Below are 24,188 nucleotides of genomic sequence, written 5' to 3'. Positions count from 1 at the left end.
ATAAATGAAACAATTTTTTTGGTTGGTTGGGGATTTTAGTTTTTTTTTTTTTTTTTTTTTTTTTTTTTTTTTGGTTCTTTTTTTGGGGTTTTTTTGGTTTGGGTTTTTTTGTTAATTATAGTGAGAGGAAAGCAAATTTTTTTTTTTTCATAAACCTATTTGTGAAGACCATCTTTGTTCTCTTGGCTCTCAAGCTTCCTGTTGCAGTTCCAGTTTAGGACAGCTCTTTTATCTCTAATTTTATTCATCTGCTAATGAAAGAAAATGCCAGTTACAAGTTTATTTTTGTCTTGGTATTTTTTTCTAATTGTGTTGAATGTAATTCTTGCCAGTAGAATTCTGTGCATTTACCATTTTTTCACCATGATTTTCCTTTTTTCATTGGCAGCCTAGGAGATGAAATGATAAAATATTAAGTATCCATCACACATCTCAGAGCAAGACTCTTGTTCATCTGTTTGTGTACCTCTTCGTCATGCACAGTAGAAACTCTCTTATAGAGAGCAGAAAAGTTAATGAGAAATGCCCAGCCTAGGAGAAACAAAGTAGGTATTTTTGTTTGGTTTTTGATGCTCCATTGGAACACTCTGAACTACAACAGGGGGCAACAGGAGGGCTTTTAAAGTAGTGATTCAGAACAGAAAAAGAGCCTTGTCTTTTCTATTATTCAACTTTTAATACGTTCTCCAAAACCATGATTGTTCTCAACATAATCTTGTACTTGCAGAGACACATAATGTAATTTCACTGTAGTCTAAACAATGTTCCTCTCCCCAGCTGTCATTACCATGAACTTTCCCTATCTTTTTTTTTTCCAGATCACAGCATATTCTCAAAAAGTGATCTTCTTTTAAAAGAAATGCATCATAGGCCCAAGCAGTCTTGTACTCTGAGATATCAGACTGCTTTCAGCAATACTTTCTAATTTTTTAACTGGAAATTATGTGCTTACTTTGTTTTTTATTCATTTTTAGCTATTCAAAACCATATAACCCATGTCAATTAGCATTGTTATAAAATTGCAGTGAAAAGGATCTGAGCTTAGACCATATTGGTCAATTCTACATTTCCTTTACAGTGTACCAGGAGGAGAATATCCTGAAGCTTATAGACAGACAGGAGCTATAGCAAATATTCTAACCTCTGGGCAACCACCAGGTTTGCTTCTGTGTTTTACAGTAAGCAGGACAATGTTTCCTGGATAGAACATTGAGGATGAGCTTACCCCCAGGGCAGATTGTCTCCAGTCACAGGCAGCCAAAGCGAGGGAGAGATGCTGGAGAAAATAAAGGAGGGGAGCACAGGTGTCTTCTTGACAATTTGCTGTCCCACACTTCCTTTCACCAGCACAGCAAGGGGCTGAAAAATGCAAGAATCTGCGCTTTGTGCTTTGTGAAACCAGATCCTCCCTCGTATGTTTTCAGGATGAGAGGAATGGCCTCAAGCTGTGCCAGGTGAGGTTTAGATTAGATATTAGGATCTCACTTTCTCCACTGAAAGGGTGGTTAAGCATTAGAATAGGCTGCCCAGGGAAGGGATGAAATCACCATCTCTGAAAGTGTTCAAAAGATGTGTGGACATGTCACTTAGGGACATGGTTTTGTGGCAAATACAGGGTTGCTGGGTTGACAGTTGGATTCAATGATCTTGGAGGAGTTTTCCAACCTTAAAGATTCCATGATTCTTTGAAACACATAAAGACATGGTTTAAGCTGAAACATGTTAGAGCTGAAAAATCAGGCACTCAAAAGTCAAGTGAAGACGTGCACAGCTTAAATCTCTCCTGTGATTATGTGTCAAGTGACACATCTTCAATCACATTAAGAGAAGTTACTCATTCCACACGAACTGTTCCCTGTACCTGCCCTATGGATCATGCAAACCCCTTGCTGTTGATGACACAGCAAATGGTCAGTGCTTTTATCTCCTCATGGTTCAGCACACAGCTCCACACTGAGGCTGCTGCCTGCTGTGTATACCCAGCTCCTGCAATGGCACTACTATGGCACTACTCACAGCAGTCCCAGAATTTCACAGTGATTCATGTCTCTCTCCAGCTCCCTGTAGGTTTACTTATCATTATCTTAAAAATGCACAGTGACACTAAGGTAAAAAATTTCCATGGATTTTCTTCCTTGTTTGCCAGATTATAACACTTGTTGCCTCTTGGCACCCATCTCCAGCTGTGGGTGCTCAGCACTGGAACCAGGCTGCAGGTTCTGAGTCAGGTACAGCAAGTGGGGGACACATAACTAGCTTCAATCAACTACAGGCCAATTCTTTCAGAATGACAAAGTGCAGTAATCTCATTCATCCTTTAATTGAGTACAAGAGGAGTGGGTATCCCAGGGGATTAGTTACTTGTAAAATCCATTCACCAAGTATCAAGTCTTACAGATTAGCAAAGCTGGATGAAAAAAGAATTTTCAAACTGTTTTTGAACTCCCTCCCATTAAAAGAACCTAATTAATTTAAAAAATTGTCTCCCTATTGACATTTCAAATCAATTTTGATCAATGGCAACCAAATCTAATTATTCATTGCACACCTAAGGGTTTCAAGATGGTTTTGAAGAACAAGAACCTATTATCAAAAAGCATTATAATGTCTAATCCTTTCACTTGGATATCCCATCATAGTGTGCTCAGACAGCAATTTTTTAAGCTGTGCTGAGGCCTCTAAATGCCCATGAAAATCAGCAGAGATTTGTGTGGTTTTGTTTTAAAATCTGTCTCCAGAGACTACAAAACAGGCAAGTCCCAGTTCAGCCTGTGCTGGACTGAGGTGACAGTGGGCATTAGCAGGAAATACAGCCTTTCTCAGTCAGAAGGGACCAGGTCCAGAGCACCTCAGTCACCTGTGCTTGTTCTCACAGAGGCCATCCCTCTCCCAGGGAAGCCCAAATTCCCTTTTATTGCTTGACACCAATATAAAGCTGTCAGAATGGCCTCAGAGTTGGATTCATCAGTTACTATAGCCATGCCTTGAGACACCAGGGGTCTGTTCTTCATAGGTTCTGGACATCCACACATTGTTACTTCACTCCACCTTTGCCTTCTCTTCCAACAACTTCACACCAGCAGCTTCAGCAAACTTTTTCCTGTAGGTATCACCATCAGTGGTATTTGAACAAGTCAGCTAGAATTTTAGATGAGTCTTAAATGAATTTGGGTTCAATCCAGACCTGCAAATGCCTACATTAACAGAAGCTGCTCTCTCCAGCATCCCTTGCAAACCAGCAGGAGAGATTATGGAAATTTTCCTCACACATGCACACTGAAGTGGCTGGTCTGTTACCAAGGCTTCTTACAGCCTTGGAAGTCAGCCCTGAGCACTCATATACAAAGATGTTTAGGTCTTCAGTTAATGTAAGTCACATCTCCTGCTATTCTCACTGGTAATTTTCTCTAGCTGCGTTTCATCTCTTAGGCCTTGTACATTCCACTTTAGGCTCATTTCCAGAAACACATAAAAACAATTATCATTCAGTTACAGCACAAGGAATAAAAGACAGGCTCACATCTTAGCAGTCATAACTAAAATCAACCTACTTTTTTTTTTTTCACTTTTTAAACTGATCAGTCATGCACTTGCACAGTTCTCTAGAATTTTTCCTTCTGGCACTGTATTGAACTCCTGTTCCTCAGTGATGCTGAAATATCTAGAGTAAAACTTTTAGTGTGCACCAGAGCAAAGGCATTTTCTAATACAATTTTGGAAACAAAAAAAAAAGCTTTAAAATAGCTGAGAACAGCCAGACAACATCATTCTTAGATATAACAGAATTGCTATGATATTCATAATCATACCACTATCTTCCATCAAGCAGTCTGATTTTTCTAGACCCTGCAAATATTTATTTTCATGCTAAACTGTATTCAGTAAGAATTCATTTAAAAAATTCTAAGGCTCTGCTAGTTTTATAGACATTAAATAAAAAATACTGAAAATTGGTAATTTCTGTATCAAATGCTAAAATCCTCTCAAATACTTTTAATTACACTATGAATTATTCAACAATTGAAAAAGACCACAATCACTGCTGATATGACCTTGGACTATACATTTTCACACCAATTAAAGACTTTTCCCTTTAGGAACTTCCTTTTTCTTTGTCCTAAAACTTTGTCCCTGAATTCAGAATACAACCACCAAACTGAGATTTAAGTGAGTATTTGTACTGCTAAGGAGAGAGTGGTATGACTTTAGGTCTCAGTAATCCCGGCTTCTGTAGAGCTTCTCATGCTTTAAACACTCTTACTGTCTCAGGCACTGGATGGCTTTTTAGACATAGTGTTTATAACTATTGCAGAGTAAAGTCTTTCCTTCTTAATTGCTTTAAAGTATTAACTATTTAAATTCTATATTTTAAAAAATGTGTACATGGAATAAGTTATACATTTTCTTTTACTGAAAGGATCAAATACACAAAGCTATATAACCACACCTGTACTTTTTCAAGTACATGAGTAAAAGAAGTTACTGGTTAAGTGCATAGTACAAAATTTCTATTAAACTTGCTTGATATTTTTAATATCAAGGGCTATTACAGCTTCTGCAATACCCCCCTTCATATAATTTGAATATAAATCTTGTGACTTTAAACTTTTTATCAACAATAGTGACTAAATGTAACTGAAATATGCCATAATATGAACGTGTGAACAGTTCTGCAGTCACTGTTTGAGTGTCTCTGCAAGATCACCCTGAAGAGTGCCCGGTGCATGTCAGCTGCCAGAGCAGAGTGTATGACTGCTCACACCAACAACCTGCAAAGTGGCAATTGGTGCTGCTCCTCTTATAACCATGGCACCCCAAGATGTGGCTCTGGAGATGAGTTTTGTGGCCTCACTGTCTTGTGAAAGAAGTCCTCAAATGACACACAAGGTGCAGGAGGGTCACTGCTGCTCTTTCTGCCCTCAGAAAGGTGTGGTGAATGTCACACGTGCATCAGAGACTTCAAAATCTCCCTCAGTGTCTGTAGATACATCTACAGGCTTTGAATATTTTACCTATCTCCTCTCAAGCCAGAACAAGGAAATAATGAAGCAGTACAAATTCTGTCTTTTCTGGGCGCAGATACAGCACAAGCCTCTCTATCTCTTTCTCTCCTCTTTCACCCTTAACCCCCCAATACATCTTAAAGCTCTGCCAAGATATCTAGGTTACTGAATCTGAGAGATAAACTGCCTGATAGGTATTGTTCCCCTGTGGACTTTGGGACCATTAGCAGGACAAATGATCTGCAATTAACGTGCTCAGAAGTCTTGATTTGGGGAGGGGAGGGTGGAGGGGACAGGAGGATGAGAGGAAGAAAGAAAATGAAGAAGGTAATTTTAATGTTTTTTTTTTTTTTTTTTTTTCTTTTTTTTCTCTAAGGGCTTGTTTGTCTGTGCAGGTAGAGTGTATTTAGCATAGCTGGGACTGACCTTTTGTTCAGGCTCTTCTTTATACTTGGATAAACTGACAAATAGCTTCATGATCCTTGGATGAAACATGTACTTCCATCCAGTAAAAATATTCAATTTCTACAATCACACAGGTGTACCTATGCTTATAAATATAATTCCTATTTGAAATTAGAAAACAGACCTGCAAAGGCTTTCAAAGACCAGCTCAGTAACTAAGTACACAGTAAAACTCAGATGTTACCTTTGTGTGGTAAGTTCTAATACTTAGCCTCTAACTATCCTGTATTATTTAAATTCTTGTATTTCTATTAATATCACAATTATTTACAAGTCGATAAGTATTAAGAGTATTTTCCCTTTGTGTATCTTTATGCCTAACTTATTCTCTGGCAATGTTCTACTCTGACTGAATCCTGTGTTTCTTTTTTACACCCAATCAATGTCTGGTTTGTGAAATTTTGGCACTTTTTGTTCTTACATCTCTAAAAAATTCTACCATTAACTGAATTCCCAGCTGATTAATTCACTACTCCTAATATTTCATTCTAAACAGTAATAAAACAACAAAATAAATCCTATAATGAACTTCTTGCCTCTCCCATGCTAAACTACTACCTACAAGGTCTTTTCTAGCATGGACATTTGCTTTTAATATAATCTTGAATGACCCAGTGAAATTGAAAGAGGCTGACCTAAATCTCCAGTGGTTAGTTCATGTCTTTGAATCAACCAGAGCAAAAATTTGAACCTTTAAAATACCAGGCCACACAGGTGTCCTGGCTACTGGGCTATATTAGCCATCCGGGGATCATTTCTGGTCCCCTCTGGATCTCTTATTCTAGCCCTTGCTAGTGGATTTTTGATTAAAACGAGTGTATTTCTCATGAAAAACCTTAGTCAGACAACACAGCATTTTCAAACAGAAAAGTGTTCCCTTGAAAAACTCCTGTTCAGCTGTGGTTGCCATGGATAAGGATGTAAATCTTTCACATGCATAAAATCATATAGATTATCCAGCTCTCCTTTTACTTTGCCTAGCATGTTTTTCACATCTAAATGGGCATCACAGAAAGACTTAGCTCCAGCAATTAAGGACATGCTAAACCTCAATTTGTTGGACTGGATTTCACTGGGCTGAATTTTTCAGTTCTGTAATTCCCAATGTCATTCTTTCATGAAGCATCACACTCACCTCCAGACACACTAGCAAGGGAGAGCTGATATTCTACCCTACCATTCAATATCTTTAGAATCCCTTACCAAAAAGATTTAAATATGCCCTTACAGAAATAATTTGCTGATACAGTTCTTACAAAACTATCAAGTCCTACAGTTCTGTTTGAGCCCCACAACATCCCTGACTTCAGGAATGGAGTAATTTCTCTAGTCTTTCTAGAAATTTTCACAAATGACTTGAACACTTTAGGATTTCTTTTTCCATAGTTCAGAAACTTATTTGAAAACATGATAAGAAAAACCACAGTCAAAACAACTTCACAAGGTTGGTAGACCTAAACATGGATGCTTAATTTATTATATGAACTATTGAAAACCTTGGCACTGAAAATTGTCTTGATAAAATGACTGTGAACAAGCAAGGAAGATGCATGTGACACGTTATTTACACTGTGATACTGTTTTTCATCTAATTTGCACACAGACTCAAGCCTTGCAGTTTTTACACTTCATTAACAAAATTCATTATACCTAATACACATTACTTCAATCTGTCTGCTCCTGGGGCTTTAAGACAGATCTGTGTATCTTTGTTAGGTGAAGCCTACTACAAAACTGTAAAATACAGCCAGGCTGGGAATGCCTTGCACTCCCCAGTCCTGAGAATTGCTACTTGAGTTATCTCCAAATGCCTAATTCACCTACTGATTGACTCTTTACTCTTTCCTTGACACCTGACTCCTGTTTTTACTGGATTTGTATATTCAAGGATTTCTTCCTGTCCTCAGTGAATGCCCTTTCTTGTCCTGATTTTTCACATTGGTTCAAATGCTTTTGAACAAATGTCGTTATTTTGCTAATCCTCTGCATGAAGTGGCTATGAGAATTTTAATTTCCTTTTAAAATCTGCATAGTATTTGATCATAAATTCACAGGAACTATGCAAATCATTCCTTGCAGAGCTGCACCGATTCCCAGTAATATCACTGCTATTTTGTATTTTGACGTGCAACTTGTTCTCTCGCTGTGCCTGCCATTTGCTGCTTTCTTACCTTCAGTTGTTTTGCAGTTCTCTGCTAATTCTGATGACCTTTTTCCTTGTTCCCACTACTAGCTTTTAAAGCCAGATGGTTTGCATAACCCATGAGAATATACTAATTTATGTTTCAGCACTTTCATTTCTCATCTTGTCCTTTCCACAGAATGCTTTTCCCTCCTTTTTTGTTTCTCCTTTTTTAGTGCTCAGATTTCTCTCAGTGTCGTCAAAATTGATTTTTCTGAGGTAAAGGGACTTTTGGCTTAGTGAAACCACTGTTCTGCAAGACATAAACAGTCATGTAACAGACCTCAAGAGCAGAAATGTTCGAAAAGACCATCCAGTATCAATGCATTTTTTTGAAATTTCTGTTTTCTGAATCAAGTATTGCCCTTTTTTGCATTTGAGTCACCAACCTTAACCACAAAGGAAAGGAGGTGACTTTGCACCAGTTCTAGAAGCAATGAGGTTTTTTTTCCAGCACAGAGGTTCATGGTTTTCCCACAGAGCAAAACTGAGAGGACAAGAGTTGGCAGCAGCTGTCTGTAAGTGCCCCTTGTTCTCCCCATGAGCTCCCACCCAGCTCCCCTGCCCCAAGCCTTGGAAGTGAGCAAGGAGGAAGGTCTCTGCTCTTCCTGGGTTAGTATCTTCTGTGGACTTTTGTTATTTGCTTTTCAGCTCTAAGGCAAAGGCACTTCATGTACTAAAATTTTTGCTCTTTTTAAATACCTTGAGCATGTCTCAGTCTGGTTAAAGCCAGAGATGAAGCATGTTCAGGGTATAGTTAGAGCTGTTTACCTGAAGGATGAAGAAGGTCGTAGGAATCTTAAACTTCAGGGAGGAATAAAGTAGATGTTTAGGTGACAGAGGGGGCTGGGACCAACATCATAAAGTATGGCATGGAGCTGGCTGTCCTGGCCAAAACCACATTCCCCTGAATGGAGACATGGCACCTATGCTGTGTCACCTTGGTGGCTGTGACTGCTCCGTTAAAGGCTGAGTATTGCTACAGTGAATTTGTGAGAAAAGGAGAGCCTGTGAACCAGGAGGGACTCCATGAGCTTGAGACTCCCTAACCCTCCTTGCAGCCTGGACTGATGCTCCCACTTGCACAGAGTGATTTGGGAACAGGAGGGGTAGGATGAACATGTCACACGTGTGTATGTCTCCCAGGCAAACTCACAGAGGTGTTTACCTGAAGGCTCTTTAAATCCTTTGGAATAGCTAGTAATTTTCTGTGGAGAAAGCATTTATACACAAACAGCTGCTGAGGAGACCAGAGGGAGGATCCACTCAGCTGGCACATGTTTCAGGACAAAACTTTGATAGGGTGGACTGGTTTCACAGAATCCCAGAATTTTTAGGGTTGGAAGGGACATCTGGAGATCACCTTGTCCGACCTCCTTGCCAAAGCAGAGTCACCCGGAGCAGGTGACACAGGAACATGTCCTGGAGGGTTTGGAATATCTCCAGAGAGGGAGACTCCATGACCTCCGTGGGCAGCTTATTCCAGTGCTCTGACACCCTCAACGCAAAGAAGTTCTCCCTCTTGCTGAGGTGAAACTTCTTGTGTTTCAGTTCATGGCCCCATTGTCCCCCCGTACAGGTGTGTGAAACAAGCACATTAACTCCCTTCCCATGCCCAGCCATCTTTACGGGGGCTGCCGGCGGAGGCGGGCAGGATCCCGGTCTCCGCCAGGGCCGGTGAGGGCGAGGTGGCCGGGGGAGCCCCAGCGCTGCCCTTGCCCGGGGCAGCCCCAGCGCTTCCCCGCGGTCCCGGCGGGGCGGGCAGGGCGGAGCGGGCAGCGGGGAGCGCTCCCCCCATCACGGCTGCCGGGCGGGCCGGGGCGGGGCCGGGGGCGGGCGGCGCTGGTCGCTGTCCTGGGTGTTGAATCTGCTGCGGCTGCCGGAGCCGGGGAGCGGCCGCGGGAGGCACAGGGCGGGAGGGCGGCATGGAGTGAAGGCTGGCGGCGGCGGGCAGGGGAGCGGGGCATGCGATGGGCCAGGCATGATGGGGACGCTCGGCTCCGTCCTTCCGCTGCTGCTGCTGCTGCTGCTGCCGCCGCCGCCTCAGGTGCTCGCCGCCGCCCCGCGCATCCAGCCGCCGTCCGCGGGGGCCGCCGCCGAGGCGCGGATCGGTGAGTGGGGCCGGGGCCGGGGGGCGCGGGGCTGGCGGGGAGCGCACCCCGCGCTGCTGCCCGGGAGCTTCCCCGCGGGCAGCTCGGCAGGGCCCCGCGGCCGCGCCCGCACGGCGGCCGCGGAGGGGCCCGTCCGCCCGTCCTTCTCCACCGGCTCCGGATAAGCGGCTCCGTCCGCCCGTCCCTCACCGCCGGCTCCGGAGCTCCGTCCTCTGTCCCTCACCGCCGGCTCCGGATAAGCGGCCCCGTCCGCCGGTGCCTCCGCACCGCCTCCCGCTGCCCGTGCCCGTCCCTGGTCTGTCAGGACCCGCTCGCGGCCCCTCGCACCTCCTGCCCCAGCGGCGTGTCCCGTCTCGGGGGACCCCTCTGCTGGCGGCTCTCACCCGCTCTCCCCGCATGCTGAAAACTTCCGCCAGGGCTCACGAGGCCCCTAAAATCGAGGTGCGCCAGTGGCGAGTCCCCGAAAATGCTTCCACCCTGCACATATTTAACCCTTCTCCCGGTTTGCTGGATTCAGCCCACTGAACTGCCCGTATATTTCAAGGAGACAGGAAATCTCCGGGCCACAATCCCCCAGATGCAGCCTCTGGTGGAGTCCCCCCTCCAACTCGTGCTGCTGGAGGTGGAAGTCAGCTCTGGCTGCGGGTTAAGGCTCTTTCAGAGCTGTCAGAAAATCCCCGGTGCGGACCATTAAACAGCCGCGTTCTGTTGAGACATTGTTGACCGACCCCTTCTTCATTTAGAAGGTACCATCTGCACTAAACATCCCCACCTGGGAAGTGACCCACACCGGCATGAAGGGATCCTGAAAACAAACTCTGTCTGTTTCGAATCAATGCAGTTCTCCTGTGACACTCTCCCTGGCAGTTCTTTCCTTGCATTGAGACATTCAGCCGTGTATGCTCACCTGAATTGTCTATTAATATTAATATCTATTAATATAGTCATCTCACCGTATCTTCCCAAACCTCACTTTAAGTCAAGAATATTATGACTAGGAGAATTTTGTATTTTTTCACATTTTAATATCTACCTAGGATGGTTATGGAGATCAGAGTGAAAGCTAAACAAACTATCCCTAAGAAATCTTTTTCTAAGACAAAAAAATTAAATTCCTTTAAGAAATAAAAAAAGCCTTCCAGAGGAATACTGCTGCAGTTTCCCTCATGTACATTCTATTTATTAAGAAGAAATTAAAATCAGCTGACCATGTTTATAATGAGGCTTCAGCCAAGTGGCAATAAAAATGAACTATTATGCTTGCTATAGTGAAGGTAGTGATGCAAGGTTTTAAGGAGAAATGGCTTGGACTGGATTTATCCATCTCTCTCCTGGTTGCTATAGATATAGACTGTTTCTCCTAATCTGCTGAAGAGAAAGCTTGCATAAAAATATTGCAAGTAATAGCTGTAATTTTTACCTCTAATAATGCAGTAGCCTGCACTGTGCTTTCAAATAGTCAGATTTTGATTCTCTCCCTCTGTACAAAAACTGCAAATCAGTTTGGGTCACAGAGCGCTTTTTCAGTTTGTTGTAGCTGAAACACAGAAACAATGTGTGTGTTTGTTACTTCCCTCCAGCTTCCCTGTGCTCCTGCCTCGGCAAGGATCCCTGCCTGCCAGTTAAGGCTGTCCTTGCATGGAAGGGACTGGGGGAAGAGCAGCCTTGATTTCACACAGTGAATCCACTGCTCTGGAGGTATAATTTGGAGGCATTTCAACGGCAGCAAGACGGGCTGAGCCTCCCTACTTCTTGCTGGGATAGGGACATCACTGAGATGTCAGGGATCTCTGTGAAAGATGGGAAGGAATTGATTGTGTTTGACAAGATGCAGGAAAATGTTTGCACTGCTCAAAGTGAAACAGTTTTAGCCTGTCTCTTCCATTAGAGTTCCTTTATTTCTTTTATTGACCAGTGTTTCAGATCTCATTAATCTTGAGTTCAAACTATTTGTTATTGTAGATTCTGTTCAATTTTGGAGTACAATTTTTAGACACAATCAGGGGAAGTAACTGCAATTGTACAAGGTGTCTGAGTTTTGGGATTATTTGTAGTTATAGGTGAAAGATACTAATTTGGTTTCTTCTTGTGTGCAGTCCCATCTTCTTTAATTGAAAATGAAGACAGATAGATGCATTATGAGACCTCTAGAATATGTGCTGAAGACTGCTTTAAAAGCAAAGTAATTATAGAAATATATTTTTATTTTGTTTTTTCCCCCATTATTTCAGGAACTCTTCCTAAAAGTTGTTTGGGAAGCAGAAGTTCATGACCTTTACCATTTCATGGAATGGATTAATCCAATTTCATTCTTTCCCTCTTTTTTGTGGTCAACTTTTGTCTTCACTTTCCAGTATAGTGAGCATCTTTAAATGTTGACCTTTATTTTGCAACATAATTACAAATTTATTTAAAAAATTAGAAGAGTTAAAGTTGGAGTTAACTGAGATACACAATTTGGACTCCTGCTTCTTCTGCCTCTATAATTCATGAAGCTTCGTAGATTCTTCCTGTGGTGAGATGTTTTGTTAAGGTGCAATTACCAACAGAAGCACATATTCTTCCATTTCTTGACATTTACCTTTCATTATTCATCATTCTGTGATGATTTATAGTAGCATTGTAAACGTGAACAAATAAGGACAAGTAAAGTCTTTTCCCTCTCTCTTTTTCATGCCTAAGTCTAGGCCAGGAGAGAGATTCTTCTCTTTTTCACAGAAAAAAATTCAGCTGAGTACATAGTAGTAGTATTCATTAGTCTTTAATGAAACACTGGGGTTGGGAGCTTAATATTCTAAAGAAATCTTTATTCATTTATAAGACACAGTTCATTTATGATTACGGAACTTATTTTTAAGTGTTTTACAAATTAATCATCTGTGGAAAAATACATCGTGATCATGTTTGCTCAGTTCCAAAAGTTTGGGTTATTCCATTCTTCTGTTGATGGTCATAACACTAAGCAGTACCTTCAATAAAAACTGCAGCTCCAACTACTGAAATGTTTTCATTGTACAGCCTTTTAAGTAGACTAATTGATTCAGAAAGTTGCAGTGGTACTTTATTTTCATTTTAGATAGGCTGGGTGAGATGTAGAACTCGATAACAAAGTAAGTTGTGAACATTCTTAATCACGTTCTTTCATTAGTACTAAAACACCGGTAGCTTATAGCAGAAGTTGTCCTCCTGTGTTTCAGAAAAGAGTAAATGTGCTTGCTGCAGTGCCTTCACATTGACCTTTAATGTGTAAAATGATGCTTATAACCTTCAGTGAATATGATTTTGCAATATAATTTGATCTTTTGTGCTGTGTGCAATCCCATTTTTCAGTATGCATTTTTCCTCTTAAATGAGTACATTGATATGCTGTGGAAATTTCCAGAAACATTTGTTCCACATTCTGCGTAGATTTGTTCCATACACTGTGTAAAAGTTTCTTCAGAGTTGTATTAACTAACCACAGGCAGAATTTTTGTCTGTCAAATGAGTGAGAATTTAGTTTTTAACTTGCTAACAAAAAGACAAGTCACATTTCAGCTTATAAATATGAAACATACTCCTAAACCTTTAGCTGTGAGTTCCTGATACATACAGTGAGCAAAGACAATGTCTTACATTTCTCTAGGATTTAAATTTAATTGAGGATACAAACTTTACTCAAAGACTTAAAAAATGTTGCATGTTAAGTTTAGTACTTTCAGAAGTGAGATAGAGAACTTTACTATACAGTGTGCATATTTAACCACTGAAAAAATATTTTAGACATGGGTTAGGAGTTGCAAGTGGCTAAAGTTGATCAGAATTAAGAAACTGCAACAGCAGGGACTTCAGTTACTATTGGTGAAAAGCATTTCTCCAGTGTTGATTCTTAAATTGCAAGAGAGTGAAATAAAGAGTAGGACAGATGAAAAAAAAAAATATTTAGATTTTTTGCATTTCATTCAGTGTTTTGAACGCTATCCAAAGGAGGCAGTGACAGAGAGCTTTCATCTATGGCTGCTGCATGAGGAATGGCAAAGAATTAAAAACATGTATCTTGGCTTAGTTCTTGTTGGATGGATGTTACCTTAACAAAACTACCATAGCTGTTGTTCTCAGCCATCATTGTTCACTGATTTGAAGATCCATGAGGACACAAGTTTTGCTTCTTGCAGCAATTGAGCTGAAGCTCACTGAAGTAAATGTCAACCTTCCCATTGACTTCAGTAGCATTTGGGCCAAAGTTCTGGTGTGGGGCTTGCAGCAGACTGGCTGAGAAAGTAGGGGAATTAGAGTTTTACCATCTGTTCAGTATAAAAAAAAAATTGCCTGACTTTCCGGTTGCATTCATTTGGAACTTCTCATAAGCACTCTGTTTTTTTAATAATGTCTTTATTTGATGTAATTATTGATGGTAGAGTATAATTTATGATATAATACTAGAAAATAAAAATAACAGCAAAATTATTTAACTAAGACAAGGCTGTGTGCTCAGAATGTGAAGGATTCCGTGAAGGAAACTGGATTCTTCCCTTCATCAAAAATACTTTTGCATATCCTAGAAATGTTTCTTAAGTTATCAGTTACATTAAAAAGCAGCTTTAAGGTAGATTGATATCAAAGCATGTCTATCTGTCAGTTCCACTGAATTGCAGGTAAGAACATGCATTAATATTATTGGCATCATGCCATGACTGTTCTGCAATAGCTTTTTTTACTGTAACTTGTTTGTGTTCAAAGTTGCAAGTGCACAGGAAGTGAATTATTTCTCTATCAGTCAAAGGAAGCTAGTTGCTCTTAAGGTTGCTCATAGGATGGGATTTCCTGGGAGGTTTTTTTGTGTCCTTGTTTGTCTTATTGATTAAGAGAAAACGGAGTAGTTTTTGGCAAGATAATCTTGTCTCTGCTTCCTACCTGGGTGTGCCCCAGCCCTTCTAAACCTCCCCACAGCACACCACCATAGTGCCATGACGTCAGTCAGCCTTCTGGGGGGGAATTGCCTTCCTCCTGGCGCTTAGATCCCGGAACATTTGGGCAGCTCTGCTGGCACAGCCCAGGGCAGGCCATGTTGACACACTGCTGATAGACAGGCAGTGGCCTGTGTACTTTGTGACTGTGAGCAGTGTGGGTTATAGACAGCACTGTGCTGAGACTGCCACGGAGAGGAAAGTGCAGCTGCAGTCCCTGGGGGTGCTGAGCTCATTGAGAAGAGGAGCTGAGGTCCCCTGTGTCAGACAGATTTCCACTGCCTGGAAAGAGAGCATAAGAACATGAGCTCAGTTGTAGGTGGTTGCCATCATTCATATGCGTCCAAATCCGTAAGGAGACTTGTGCAAATCAAAAGGCAGTGTATTTTCCAGCTGCCTGAGAATGATACATATTTTGGTCTCATCCCACTGACAATGTGGCCTAAAACTTAGCTAAAATCTCTGCAGAGATTTTTAAGAAATCTCTGATTTCTTAAAAAATCAGTGTATCTACTGTCTTGCTAAAACCTGTGTTGGTGTTTAGGCAACACAGGCCGATTTGGGAGGAAATTCAGTAAGTGGAGGAAAGATTGATTTGGTTTTGGTCATAATTTTGGCAGAGGATGGAAAGTCTCCAGGAGGCAAGTTCACTGCTAGCTTCCATCACAGAAGTGCTGAGCTGGATGTGCGTTTGCTTGGGCTCAGCATGGTCATTATTAATAATCTAGGAAGGCAGAGAGTAATGTTGTTGTTGGTCAAACAGTTTTATATTTGCAAATGAGGAGCAAGCAGGTGAAGATGCAGATGAAGAAGGGAAGCAAGCAGAAGAGAAGCCAAGGAATAGAGAGAAGCATGTTGGAATGTGGATGTTTAAATGACAGAATGAGAAATTAAATCTTTAGAATAGGAGATCAGAAATGGAGATTAGTGAGTTATATATGCTCTGTAAAGATGTAAATTTAAGATTAAATGGAGTTACCTTTTCTCTTGGAAGAAACAGTCATTGCAGCAGCAAACCTGAGATGTTCAATGTATAAGTTTGAGGCATGAGAAAATGAAGGAAGGTGACTAGAAGGATAAGAGATTTGCAAAATAAAACTATTAACTCATTCTTTCAGACCAAAGCTGTGGCAAAAAGTGGAGTCGAGAAATACATATACACTATGAGAAACTGTTCTGGGAATAGAAAGGATTTATTTCTCTTCATGTAAGGGTTGGGAATCATCTGACTAAATGTAATTAATTGAGCTAATCACTCTAGGCTCCTTCTAAACTATTTCTAATTTATAAATTTAAATTAATTTTACCCAACTGCACATATCTAACACAGGTCAGATAAATGTCTCCCTGAGTGCAGCTATTGCTTTCCACTTAGTATTATCTTAAATACATTTCCCAGGCTAGGGCAAGTATCTGTAAATATCTACATGGTAGGTACTGCATTTCAGCTCTTCAAAAATCAGGTGCTCAGGTTAAACTTGGGGAGAGCTAAACACATTTGGAGAGTGATCCACCTGTCTTTCCCCACTAGGTGAGACTAATGAAGTAGCTTAAACTAAATTTAGGTTGCTTGAGGCTCACCAGCTACATTTCTTCAAAACCTTTCTGAGATCTATAGGTCTTGCCAGTGAGCTGTTTAGGGAGGTTCTGTGAGTAGTCAAGCAGGTTTGTCACATAAGGGACTGAAGTGAGTTGGCTCATGGATAATTGTAATACTTGAAAGAATTTTCTCTGAGAAAATCAGCCTCTGGTAATTGCAAACAAGTCAAGGGGACCTCCAAATGACAGGGACGAGAAATGGGCATAACAGAATGAGCAAGCAAAGGGAAAAAAAGCAGGTAAATGTGCAGGAGCTCTGCAGACAAGACAGAGAAAAAGGCAGGGGTGTCTGGTATTAGAGGGCTGAAGGAAGGGGAGCATGAAGACATGAGTTATGGACAGTCAAGGGAGAGCATGAACATTAATGAGCTTTCTTATGTGAGTTTTAGGGCCTTTATTTGTGAGGTGGTGGAAGGGTTCTATATCTCCCTCAACCATTCCACAGTGTCAATACATTCCTGCTTTCCCAGTAAGAGTTTGCCATTCAGAACAGCTGTAGTTATCCAACAGTTAGGGAGTTTTATTTCTGAAGATTAGAGGAACTTAACTTTATAGATTTTATTCTTTTTGAGAAGGAATTTCTTGAGAAGTAGGTTAGTAAATGACCACATGTTACTGTGGTTTTTCCCCCTATAGTTTGTTTCAGCAAATGGTACCAAGCCCAGTTTGTTGATATACAGTCTCTCTGGATGGAGAGTTAGTGCTTACAGTGCTATCTATTTTGCTTCCAAGCAACATATTGATTAAACAAGCTTTTTTTTACATGTAAAATGAGTAACTAGAAGTTTTATGGGAAGTACAGCTGGTTGTAGTGGGTGTAAGGTCTCTTCTTTCAGTCATAGCTTAGCAGCATGCAACGATGGTTACATAAGCTTGAAATCACAGCCAGCAAGAACAATGTAATGTGTGTAGGGATAGTTGTGTCTCCCAAAATGTCACATACTTCCAGATGTCCTCATAGAAAATAATGCAGTGGGGAACAAACACACACTGTGTATTGCAATGAACTTAACAAGTCCAGCAAACCTCAGGAAATATCCAGATACATGTAAGCCCCCTTTTTTACTTCTTCTTTCCAAGTAATCTTTGATCTCTCAAGTTTGAACCTCAACATATTCTACAAGGTACCTTATGAAAATCAGTCATGGATGCTGAATGAGGTGTTTTGAATTTCTGGTGCACAGAAATCTTCTGCTCACATTATTCTGCAGGATAAAATTACCTGTCTGTGTGTTGCTGCCCTAAAAGGGGTAATGCTATTATATCATTTTATCTTCTTACTATTCTGCTCTGCACCAAGAGCAGAAGTTGTCTTTTCTCTACAACTTTTTAGTTGGTTGATACAATTCAGTTAAGCTCAGAGCAGTTGGTTCAGGCAACAACTTTTACTTCCCCTGGAAGGTCACGCCTGATCTTCAGGCCTGAGGAAGAGTTTGTGTGTTTGTGTGTTTGTCTGTGTTTTTTTCAACTACTACCAGTCTGCAGCTTTGCAGTACAGAATGGCAGTAACAAAATTTTATGCTATTCCTGACAGTGACTGTTGATCTTGCTTTTGTAAAGGGTATTGGATTGGATGAAATAAAAAAAAATGGACTTAAACCACAGCCTTGCTCGCAAGCAGTGAAACCAGTGCTGGTATTAGTGCTGGTGTCCATGACATGGCAACAGGGACACGGGTTTTGAGGGTAGGATTAGTTTATGCCACTATTTCTCTTAAGGTCTCAAAGGCATGAAATCTTGACTTGTGTCTGTGTAAAAGATAGTCTCCTATTATCCTGGCCCCTCTAAGAGAGTAGATTTATAAGTCAGACATTACATTGTATTTGCATTTTAGTGCTGAATTTAAAACATAGCATCAATTATAGGCCTTGATTAATGTGGATAAATCACCATCAAATAATGTGAATGTCTATTCTATTTCTTTTAAGAATGTATACATTATTGTACATATTGTATACATTGTATTTTCTCTTGGAAAATTTGTTTGTTATAATTTTAATTTGTAGTGTGGAATACTTTATATATAAAATACTTACGTTTCATCTTTATTTGATATCTGATGTGATAGATGTTAACTATCAAATACCTTCAGTGAGCTATTATGAAATCCTCCTTCCTGTTCTAGATTTCAGCAAAGCTCAGTAGTCTCCGTATGTAGTCAGTCAGTGCCTTAGTCAAACTGGCAAAATCTTCCACCAAACCTCTTCTGAGACCTGGCCACACCTTCCAGCCCAGCTCCTCAGGTAAACACTGGCTCTTATCTTCATGAAATTAATCTGTGGATGATGCAACTCCTTCCATGTGTTGGAGATGGCTGTACTCACTGGTGACTGTCCAAGTTCTTACTTTAACATCCTAAAGGAAGAAAAAAGGAGGGGAAAAGGAAATTTGGGAATTAATCTGTTTGGAGATAGCTGAATATTAATGAAAACAAGATACCAAGCTAAATATCATCAAGCATTTAGGTAGGTCACCTTGGAGGTAGTGACACATTTGACAAACATAACTCCACCCCAAATATTTTTCAGTGCAGAGTATTCATTAAATTTTGATTTTTGTTTGGTCTGTATTTAAGAAGTATCAGTTTGGCTGTGCTTGTTTTATTTTGCTCCTTTTTTTTATTCCTCCTGAAAACTGGGGTCAGGTTCTGCAAATTTTTCTTACCTCAATTTTAAAGTTGTTAAAATATTCTTGTTAGTACTACCTACCTGGAAATTTATTTTAGTTAACTAGGTCAGCTCATAATTACAGTTTACCAACATATGTTAGATGCACGGGATAAATTCCAAGGACAAAAAGTAGCAATAAAAATTATATATTCAGAATGTGACAAGAATTAAAACTGAAATTTTGAAAGAAAACCCAAAGTTAACTGATGCTATCCATTGTAAGAGCTGCAGAAAAATAAAACAATCATGTTCTTTGGAAGCAACCACTCAGACTTTCAGACAATATAAAATTTTTAAAGCTATAATCAAGTGACATTTGAAAAGCAGAATGGGAAGGTTGTTTTAGTACTATATGTGCTGGGTTTTATGCTGCCCAACAAAGATGTAGGGATGAGGGCGGGTTATTTTATGTCCATTTACTTTTTTTTCTCTGAGTAACACCTGCTCTAATGAGTTTGTAATCTGAAAGTAAATAACTGAGCAGGGAGGAGGAAATGGACACAACACACAGGCTTGAGAATAAACAGCTGTCAAATGGCTGCTGTTTCAGAAAGTGGAACACACAGTTTTGATGGAGAATCTGATTCAGCTTGAATGAAGGAACTGATCAAACCCAGTTGTCAAACTTTCCTAATTGATGAATTACTTGAGAGAATTCTAGAACAATATGTTATCCTCTTCAGATTATGGAACTATTTTCACAGTTTAGCAGGTAGGGAAGAGCTTTGAAAGGATCAGCTACCCACTGATGGGGTGGCTATGCAGGCTGTAAAAGGAGTGTGGTTGTGCTTCTTTCTCTTGCAGTTTAGGGAGGCTCATGCCAGAGAGACTAAATTAAATATTAGTGCAGTAAAAGGGGATGAGAATCACCTACATCTTCATGAAACTGCCAGAATCTGAATTTATCTTACATATGTTTGGCCACCTAACACTCTTGTCATTCAGTATCTTTCTTTTTGTCCATCTGGAATTAGAATAAAATAAACTTGCTTTCAGATGAAAGTTCATCCCTGCACAAGGAGACTCTGCTGTCAAGAGAGACGTGTAAAATACAACCTTTAATGAGTAGTTTCACCAGTTTTTCTGACTTTGTTTCTGTGTTTGGTGTAAATCAGAGGGGTTGCATGTTCAGTTCCTTCTGATGCCACTAGTATTAGTCCAAGGTTCCTGGATTTAAGGGGATTTAAGACACCAAATATTTAAACAGGGCTTGCCTGATTTTATAGAATATGTTCAGCTCTATTTAAGACAAAGCATTACTAAATAAATATTTGGACATTTTCTTTTGAGTCAGTTTTCCATTGTCTCTGTTGTAGTCTGGAAGACAGACTTGGCTCAGGAGCTCCCATGTTTTCTTTCTATTTGACAAAGATACTCTGCTTAATTCTTCTTAGTCTGGGGAATCCTTCTTGCCAGATGATGGGCTTTGGTGGTTTGATGGAGCTCCATTTTACACCCCTGATCCCATAGAATGGGGTGTGAGTGCTACCTCATATGGGAATGTCACTCTGGGAAACAGAGGGCAGTGTTCCCTTAGCTGGCCACACCTAAGTCACTCCCCAAGCCTAGACAATGTTCATGTTCAAATGAAAAGCAAGTATTCTACTCTATGCAGAGTTCAGTAAAACAACTATGGTACAAAAGAATAGGTGCAAAGAAAGATTACATAACATTCCATCACCTGTAATCTTCACCAGACTGTCAGAGTAAAGTAATTATCAAAATGCTTAATTACATTTCCCAGGGACAGATTATTTTTGGTCAAATCTCATCCCCCAAAATGCATACTGATTTTACAAGAAGAACCTGCCTTTCTGCTGTGGTTTCTCTTGGGAGAAGGCTCATTCATACCTGGGATTTCTCCCCACCTTCCAGCCCTTCAGCCCCTGTCAGCTGTGCTAACAGAACTCTGTTTGACCAGCTTCGTCATTGCCATGGAACTTTTGGAAAGTCCTTCCCAGTTGTACAGATGTCAACTAAACACTACTTTGAGGAAAAAAAAACAAAACCAAAATGAAAAAAATCTCCCAAACCATTTACACACTACCAATACAGCTCTTCCTGAACACACATTATTAAGTTGGGAGTCAGAGTACTCTGATATTATCTGTTATGTTGGAATCAGTATGCAACAGCTCTTTTTCCTAGTTTTTGTAAGTAACAGTTGAACTGGTAGCTCTATTGGAAATAGATTAATTTCAGTAGTTTCTTACCACTTCTCCCCACCACAGTATTTTATATTATATTTATTCATAATGTATTTTTAGTCACATTTCATTTGTGAATAATATGTGTCAGTTATTATGATGATATTTTTTTCACTTCATAAATCAAAGAAGAGCTATTTCTATTTTAGTTTATTACCTGAAAGCTGTGATTAAGTCTGTCTGTTTAATTTTGGTACTGATTGCCAATGCAAAGAGTTAAGCATGTGCCCAACTATAAGTAAATGATGTTGTCACTTAGTAAACGTGAGTGATCACCCTTTATGCTTTCAGCATGGAAAAATACAGGTCGCAGGAGTTTTGTTCTTTGAATTTTTGTAGAATCTGGACCTTTATTTCACTCATTTAGTTGGTAATTGAACACTTTGATGACATCAAAATTTTACACACTAGAAAAACTTGTAATTCCAACTCCATAGTGCTGTCACTTGCATACATGTTCAAGGTTACTCAAAAAATTCATTGCATTTCCAAGTACGATAGTCATAACAAGGCTTCTAAAATGAGACTAGATAGAAATTCCTAAAATTGCCTTGAATCTGCTGTTTGTAGTGCCTTGTGCAATAAAAAGACTTTGTGTATTTAATTTTTTAAAATTTGATATGGCACAAATCTAGATGAGCTAGAAGGTTTGGTTTTCATTCTTCAATGAGTAGGATGTCTGCTGACATCCAGGAAGGACTGTAAAAACTACATTTGGGAAGATGCAAATGAAATGATTTTGTCTGAAATCAGATTGGTGCCAAAAATCCACTAACTGATGCTTTACAACTGCATGAAAACTGGAAGAGGTTATTCCTCCTTTTCCAAAGATGATCTTCACTATGCATATTGCCAATATGTCCCCAGAAGAATGACTTGAGCTCTGGACCTTACCTTACAGACCAGTGAGATAATTGCATAGTTACAGAAAAAATAAATATAAATTCCTATCAGAATCCCCAGGTGCCTCATGAATGAATTTTGAATTCACTCTGCAATTTCTCAGTTCATATATTATCTGTGTGTAGTTATTCTCCATATGCGACAAATTAGAAATAGCTTTTTATTCTTGGTTTCATCTCAGGAGGTGAAAACTTATTTCTGCAAATACACCTTTTTGCAAATGTAAGCTTTTTTTTTCTTTTTTTTTAATGAAGATGATAAGTTGCTCTAGGATAAAAAATTATTAGGGAATTTTCCTTAGAGACCATTGAGAATTCTCTCCTCACAAGAGAGACTACTGGGTAGCTAAGGGGAAAGAAAGTAGGACAGACCACAGCAAGTGAGAAGTCATTATGGAAATAGATAAAAACTTCAGTTCACCTTTTCTGTTCCATCCTTACCCATGCTGAATATGAACTGGATTCCTCTGAGGAGCTTGACTGTGCTTTTTAACTTGACCTAGAAGTTGCTTAAGACAGTGTTTAAATTTAAAGGGCTTGTTAGGAAGATGTTGCTGTAGTAACAGGAAAGTAATATTTTTCAGATTTGACAAAAGGCTTTAGTGTCCTTCTTGAATGTATCTTCCAGATTTCACAGTATGAATTTTTCTCAAAGTCACATATGGTATTTGTTGGATGAATTACCAAAAAATAGTCAAGTGGTGCAAAGACAAAAAGGATGATTTCAGATAGTGATTTTTTAAAATAATCTTACCTGCAGTAATATGTTGCCATTCCATTATATGAGGCTTTAAAATATTAATAAAGGGATGATTCCTGTTTTTTTCATGGGTCTGCTGAGGAACCCTCTGTTGGTGGATCAGCTCTCCAGGCTGGTATGAGGCCTGGCAGATCTGAGGATATTCCACAGTGATGGATGGCTGGCAGCTGGAAAGGTCACACCAATGTGCATGTTATGATCTATTGCCCCATTCTTGCCTTCTTTCCTTCAGAAAATGCTACTGGTTTCTGTCAGAGAATGATTTTGGTTTAATCTGATTTGGTTCTTGGTATTGTTTGCCCCTTTTGACAGAAACAAAGTGAGTAAGCACAAATTGCAGCCCTGAATAATGCTTGGGTTCCCTTACAGACTGATGGGGCCAGGAGGCTGCAGTGCTGAGGGTATTCTGAAGAATGATAGAACAATTCTGATGTGGACAAAGATTCTAGGTGCAGGAATTCAGAATCTTTCCTTTAGAAGAAAAAGAAATAGATATATTCACAGTAATCGTGAATCAAAATTTATGCTGGTATTTGCTCATCAGGCCCTGAATAAGAAATATTGCATGAGAAACAAAACTCCATGGATTTTTGCTACTGAGCTGTTAATGCAGTGCTTAGTGTGGGCAGAAAAGACAGTAGTTAAATGAGTTTTTTGTAACTGTGTTCTGCCCAGAAGTCTCTATATTGAAGTGCCCCACTAGGTTCCTGTAGTCATGGAAAGTATGTAACAGCTTGGGTGAGAGGAAAAGCCCTGTGTTTGCATTGTAAGTGGGGTGTCAGTCCAGGTAAGAAAGTGTGAATAGAAAAATGTCACAGCAAGGCAGAACACACAGACTATTATGGTCTGCTGTGCTGGATCATTCTACCCAGCTAAGCCAGGCCTCCCCTGCACCCTTCTGCCTCTGATTTCAGATTGGGTGCCAGTTCTGGATTCACCAGTGTGTGAGAGCTGCTGAAAACATGGACTTTGGAGTGTGCAAGTGGGATTTCAATGTGGCCTTCAGATAATTTCTGTGCTCTAGGTGATGGGAAGGAACAGAACAAGGATTTGTTTTACTTCTTGTGTGTGAAATAATAAAAGTGCATCTTTGTGCATAAGATCTACGTAAGAGGAAAGATTCAATTGCAAGTGTGCTGAATTTTAGGAGAAAGTAGCTCAATAGGGTACTCAGAAAATAGGTAATTGAATAAAGTAAAAAGGGGTACAGTAAGTGTGCAGAATTATCATGATCATATATCAAATTGGTGGATATTATAACTACAGCTGAACCAATTTTTTTTTTCATTGCCTTGGTTTACTTTCACAAATGAACAAAGTCTTAAAAAAAAAGTGTGGAGACAA

The 24,188-nt window shown here is 40.0% G+C and overlaps 2 protein-coding genes across 3 annotated transcripts in view; both read left to right on the top strand.

Annotated features, from left to right (window-relative positions):
* The window catches only part of NCAPG2 (non-SMC condensin II complex subunit G2), a 219,928-nt gene that overhangs the window by 48,476 nt on the left and 147,264 nt on the right, over positions 1–24,188 (top strand). The gene's annotated exons all lie outside the window — the stretch shown is intronic.
* PTPRN2 (protein tyrosine phosphatase receptor type N2) overlaps positions 9,632–24,188 on the top strand; it is a 636,316-nt gene continuing 621,759 nt past the window's right edge. The window contains exon 1 of the mRNA XM_053934893.1: positions 9,632–9,761. Within this exon, the coding sequence (XP_053790868.1) occupies positions 9,632–9,761 (130 nt within the window). The remainder of the gene's footprint in view (positions 9,762–24,188) is intronic.

Source organism: Vidua chalybeata, chromosome 1 (assembly GCF_026979565.1).
Source record: "Vidua chalybeata isolate OUT-0048 chromosome 1, bVidCha1 merged haplotype, whole genome shotgun sequence".
Classification (NCBI taxonomy): Eukaryota; Metazoa; Chordata; class Aves; order Passeriformes; family Viduidae; genus Vidua; species Vidua chalybeata.
The sequence above is the reverse complement of the archived record's forward strand: the minus strand, read 5'-3'. Positions and strand labels throughout refer to the sequence as shown.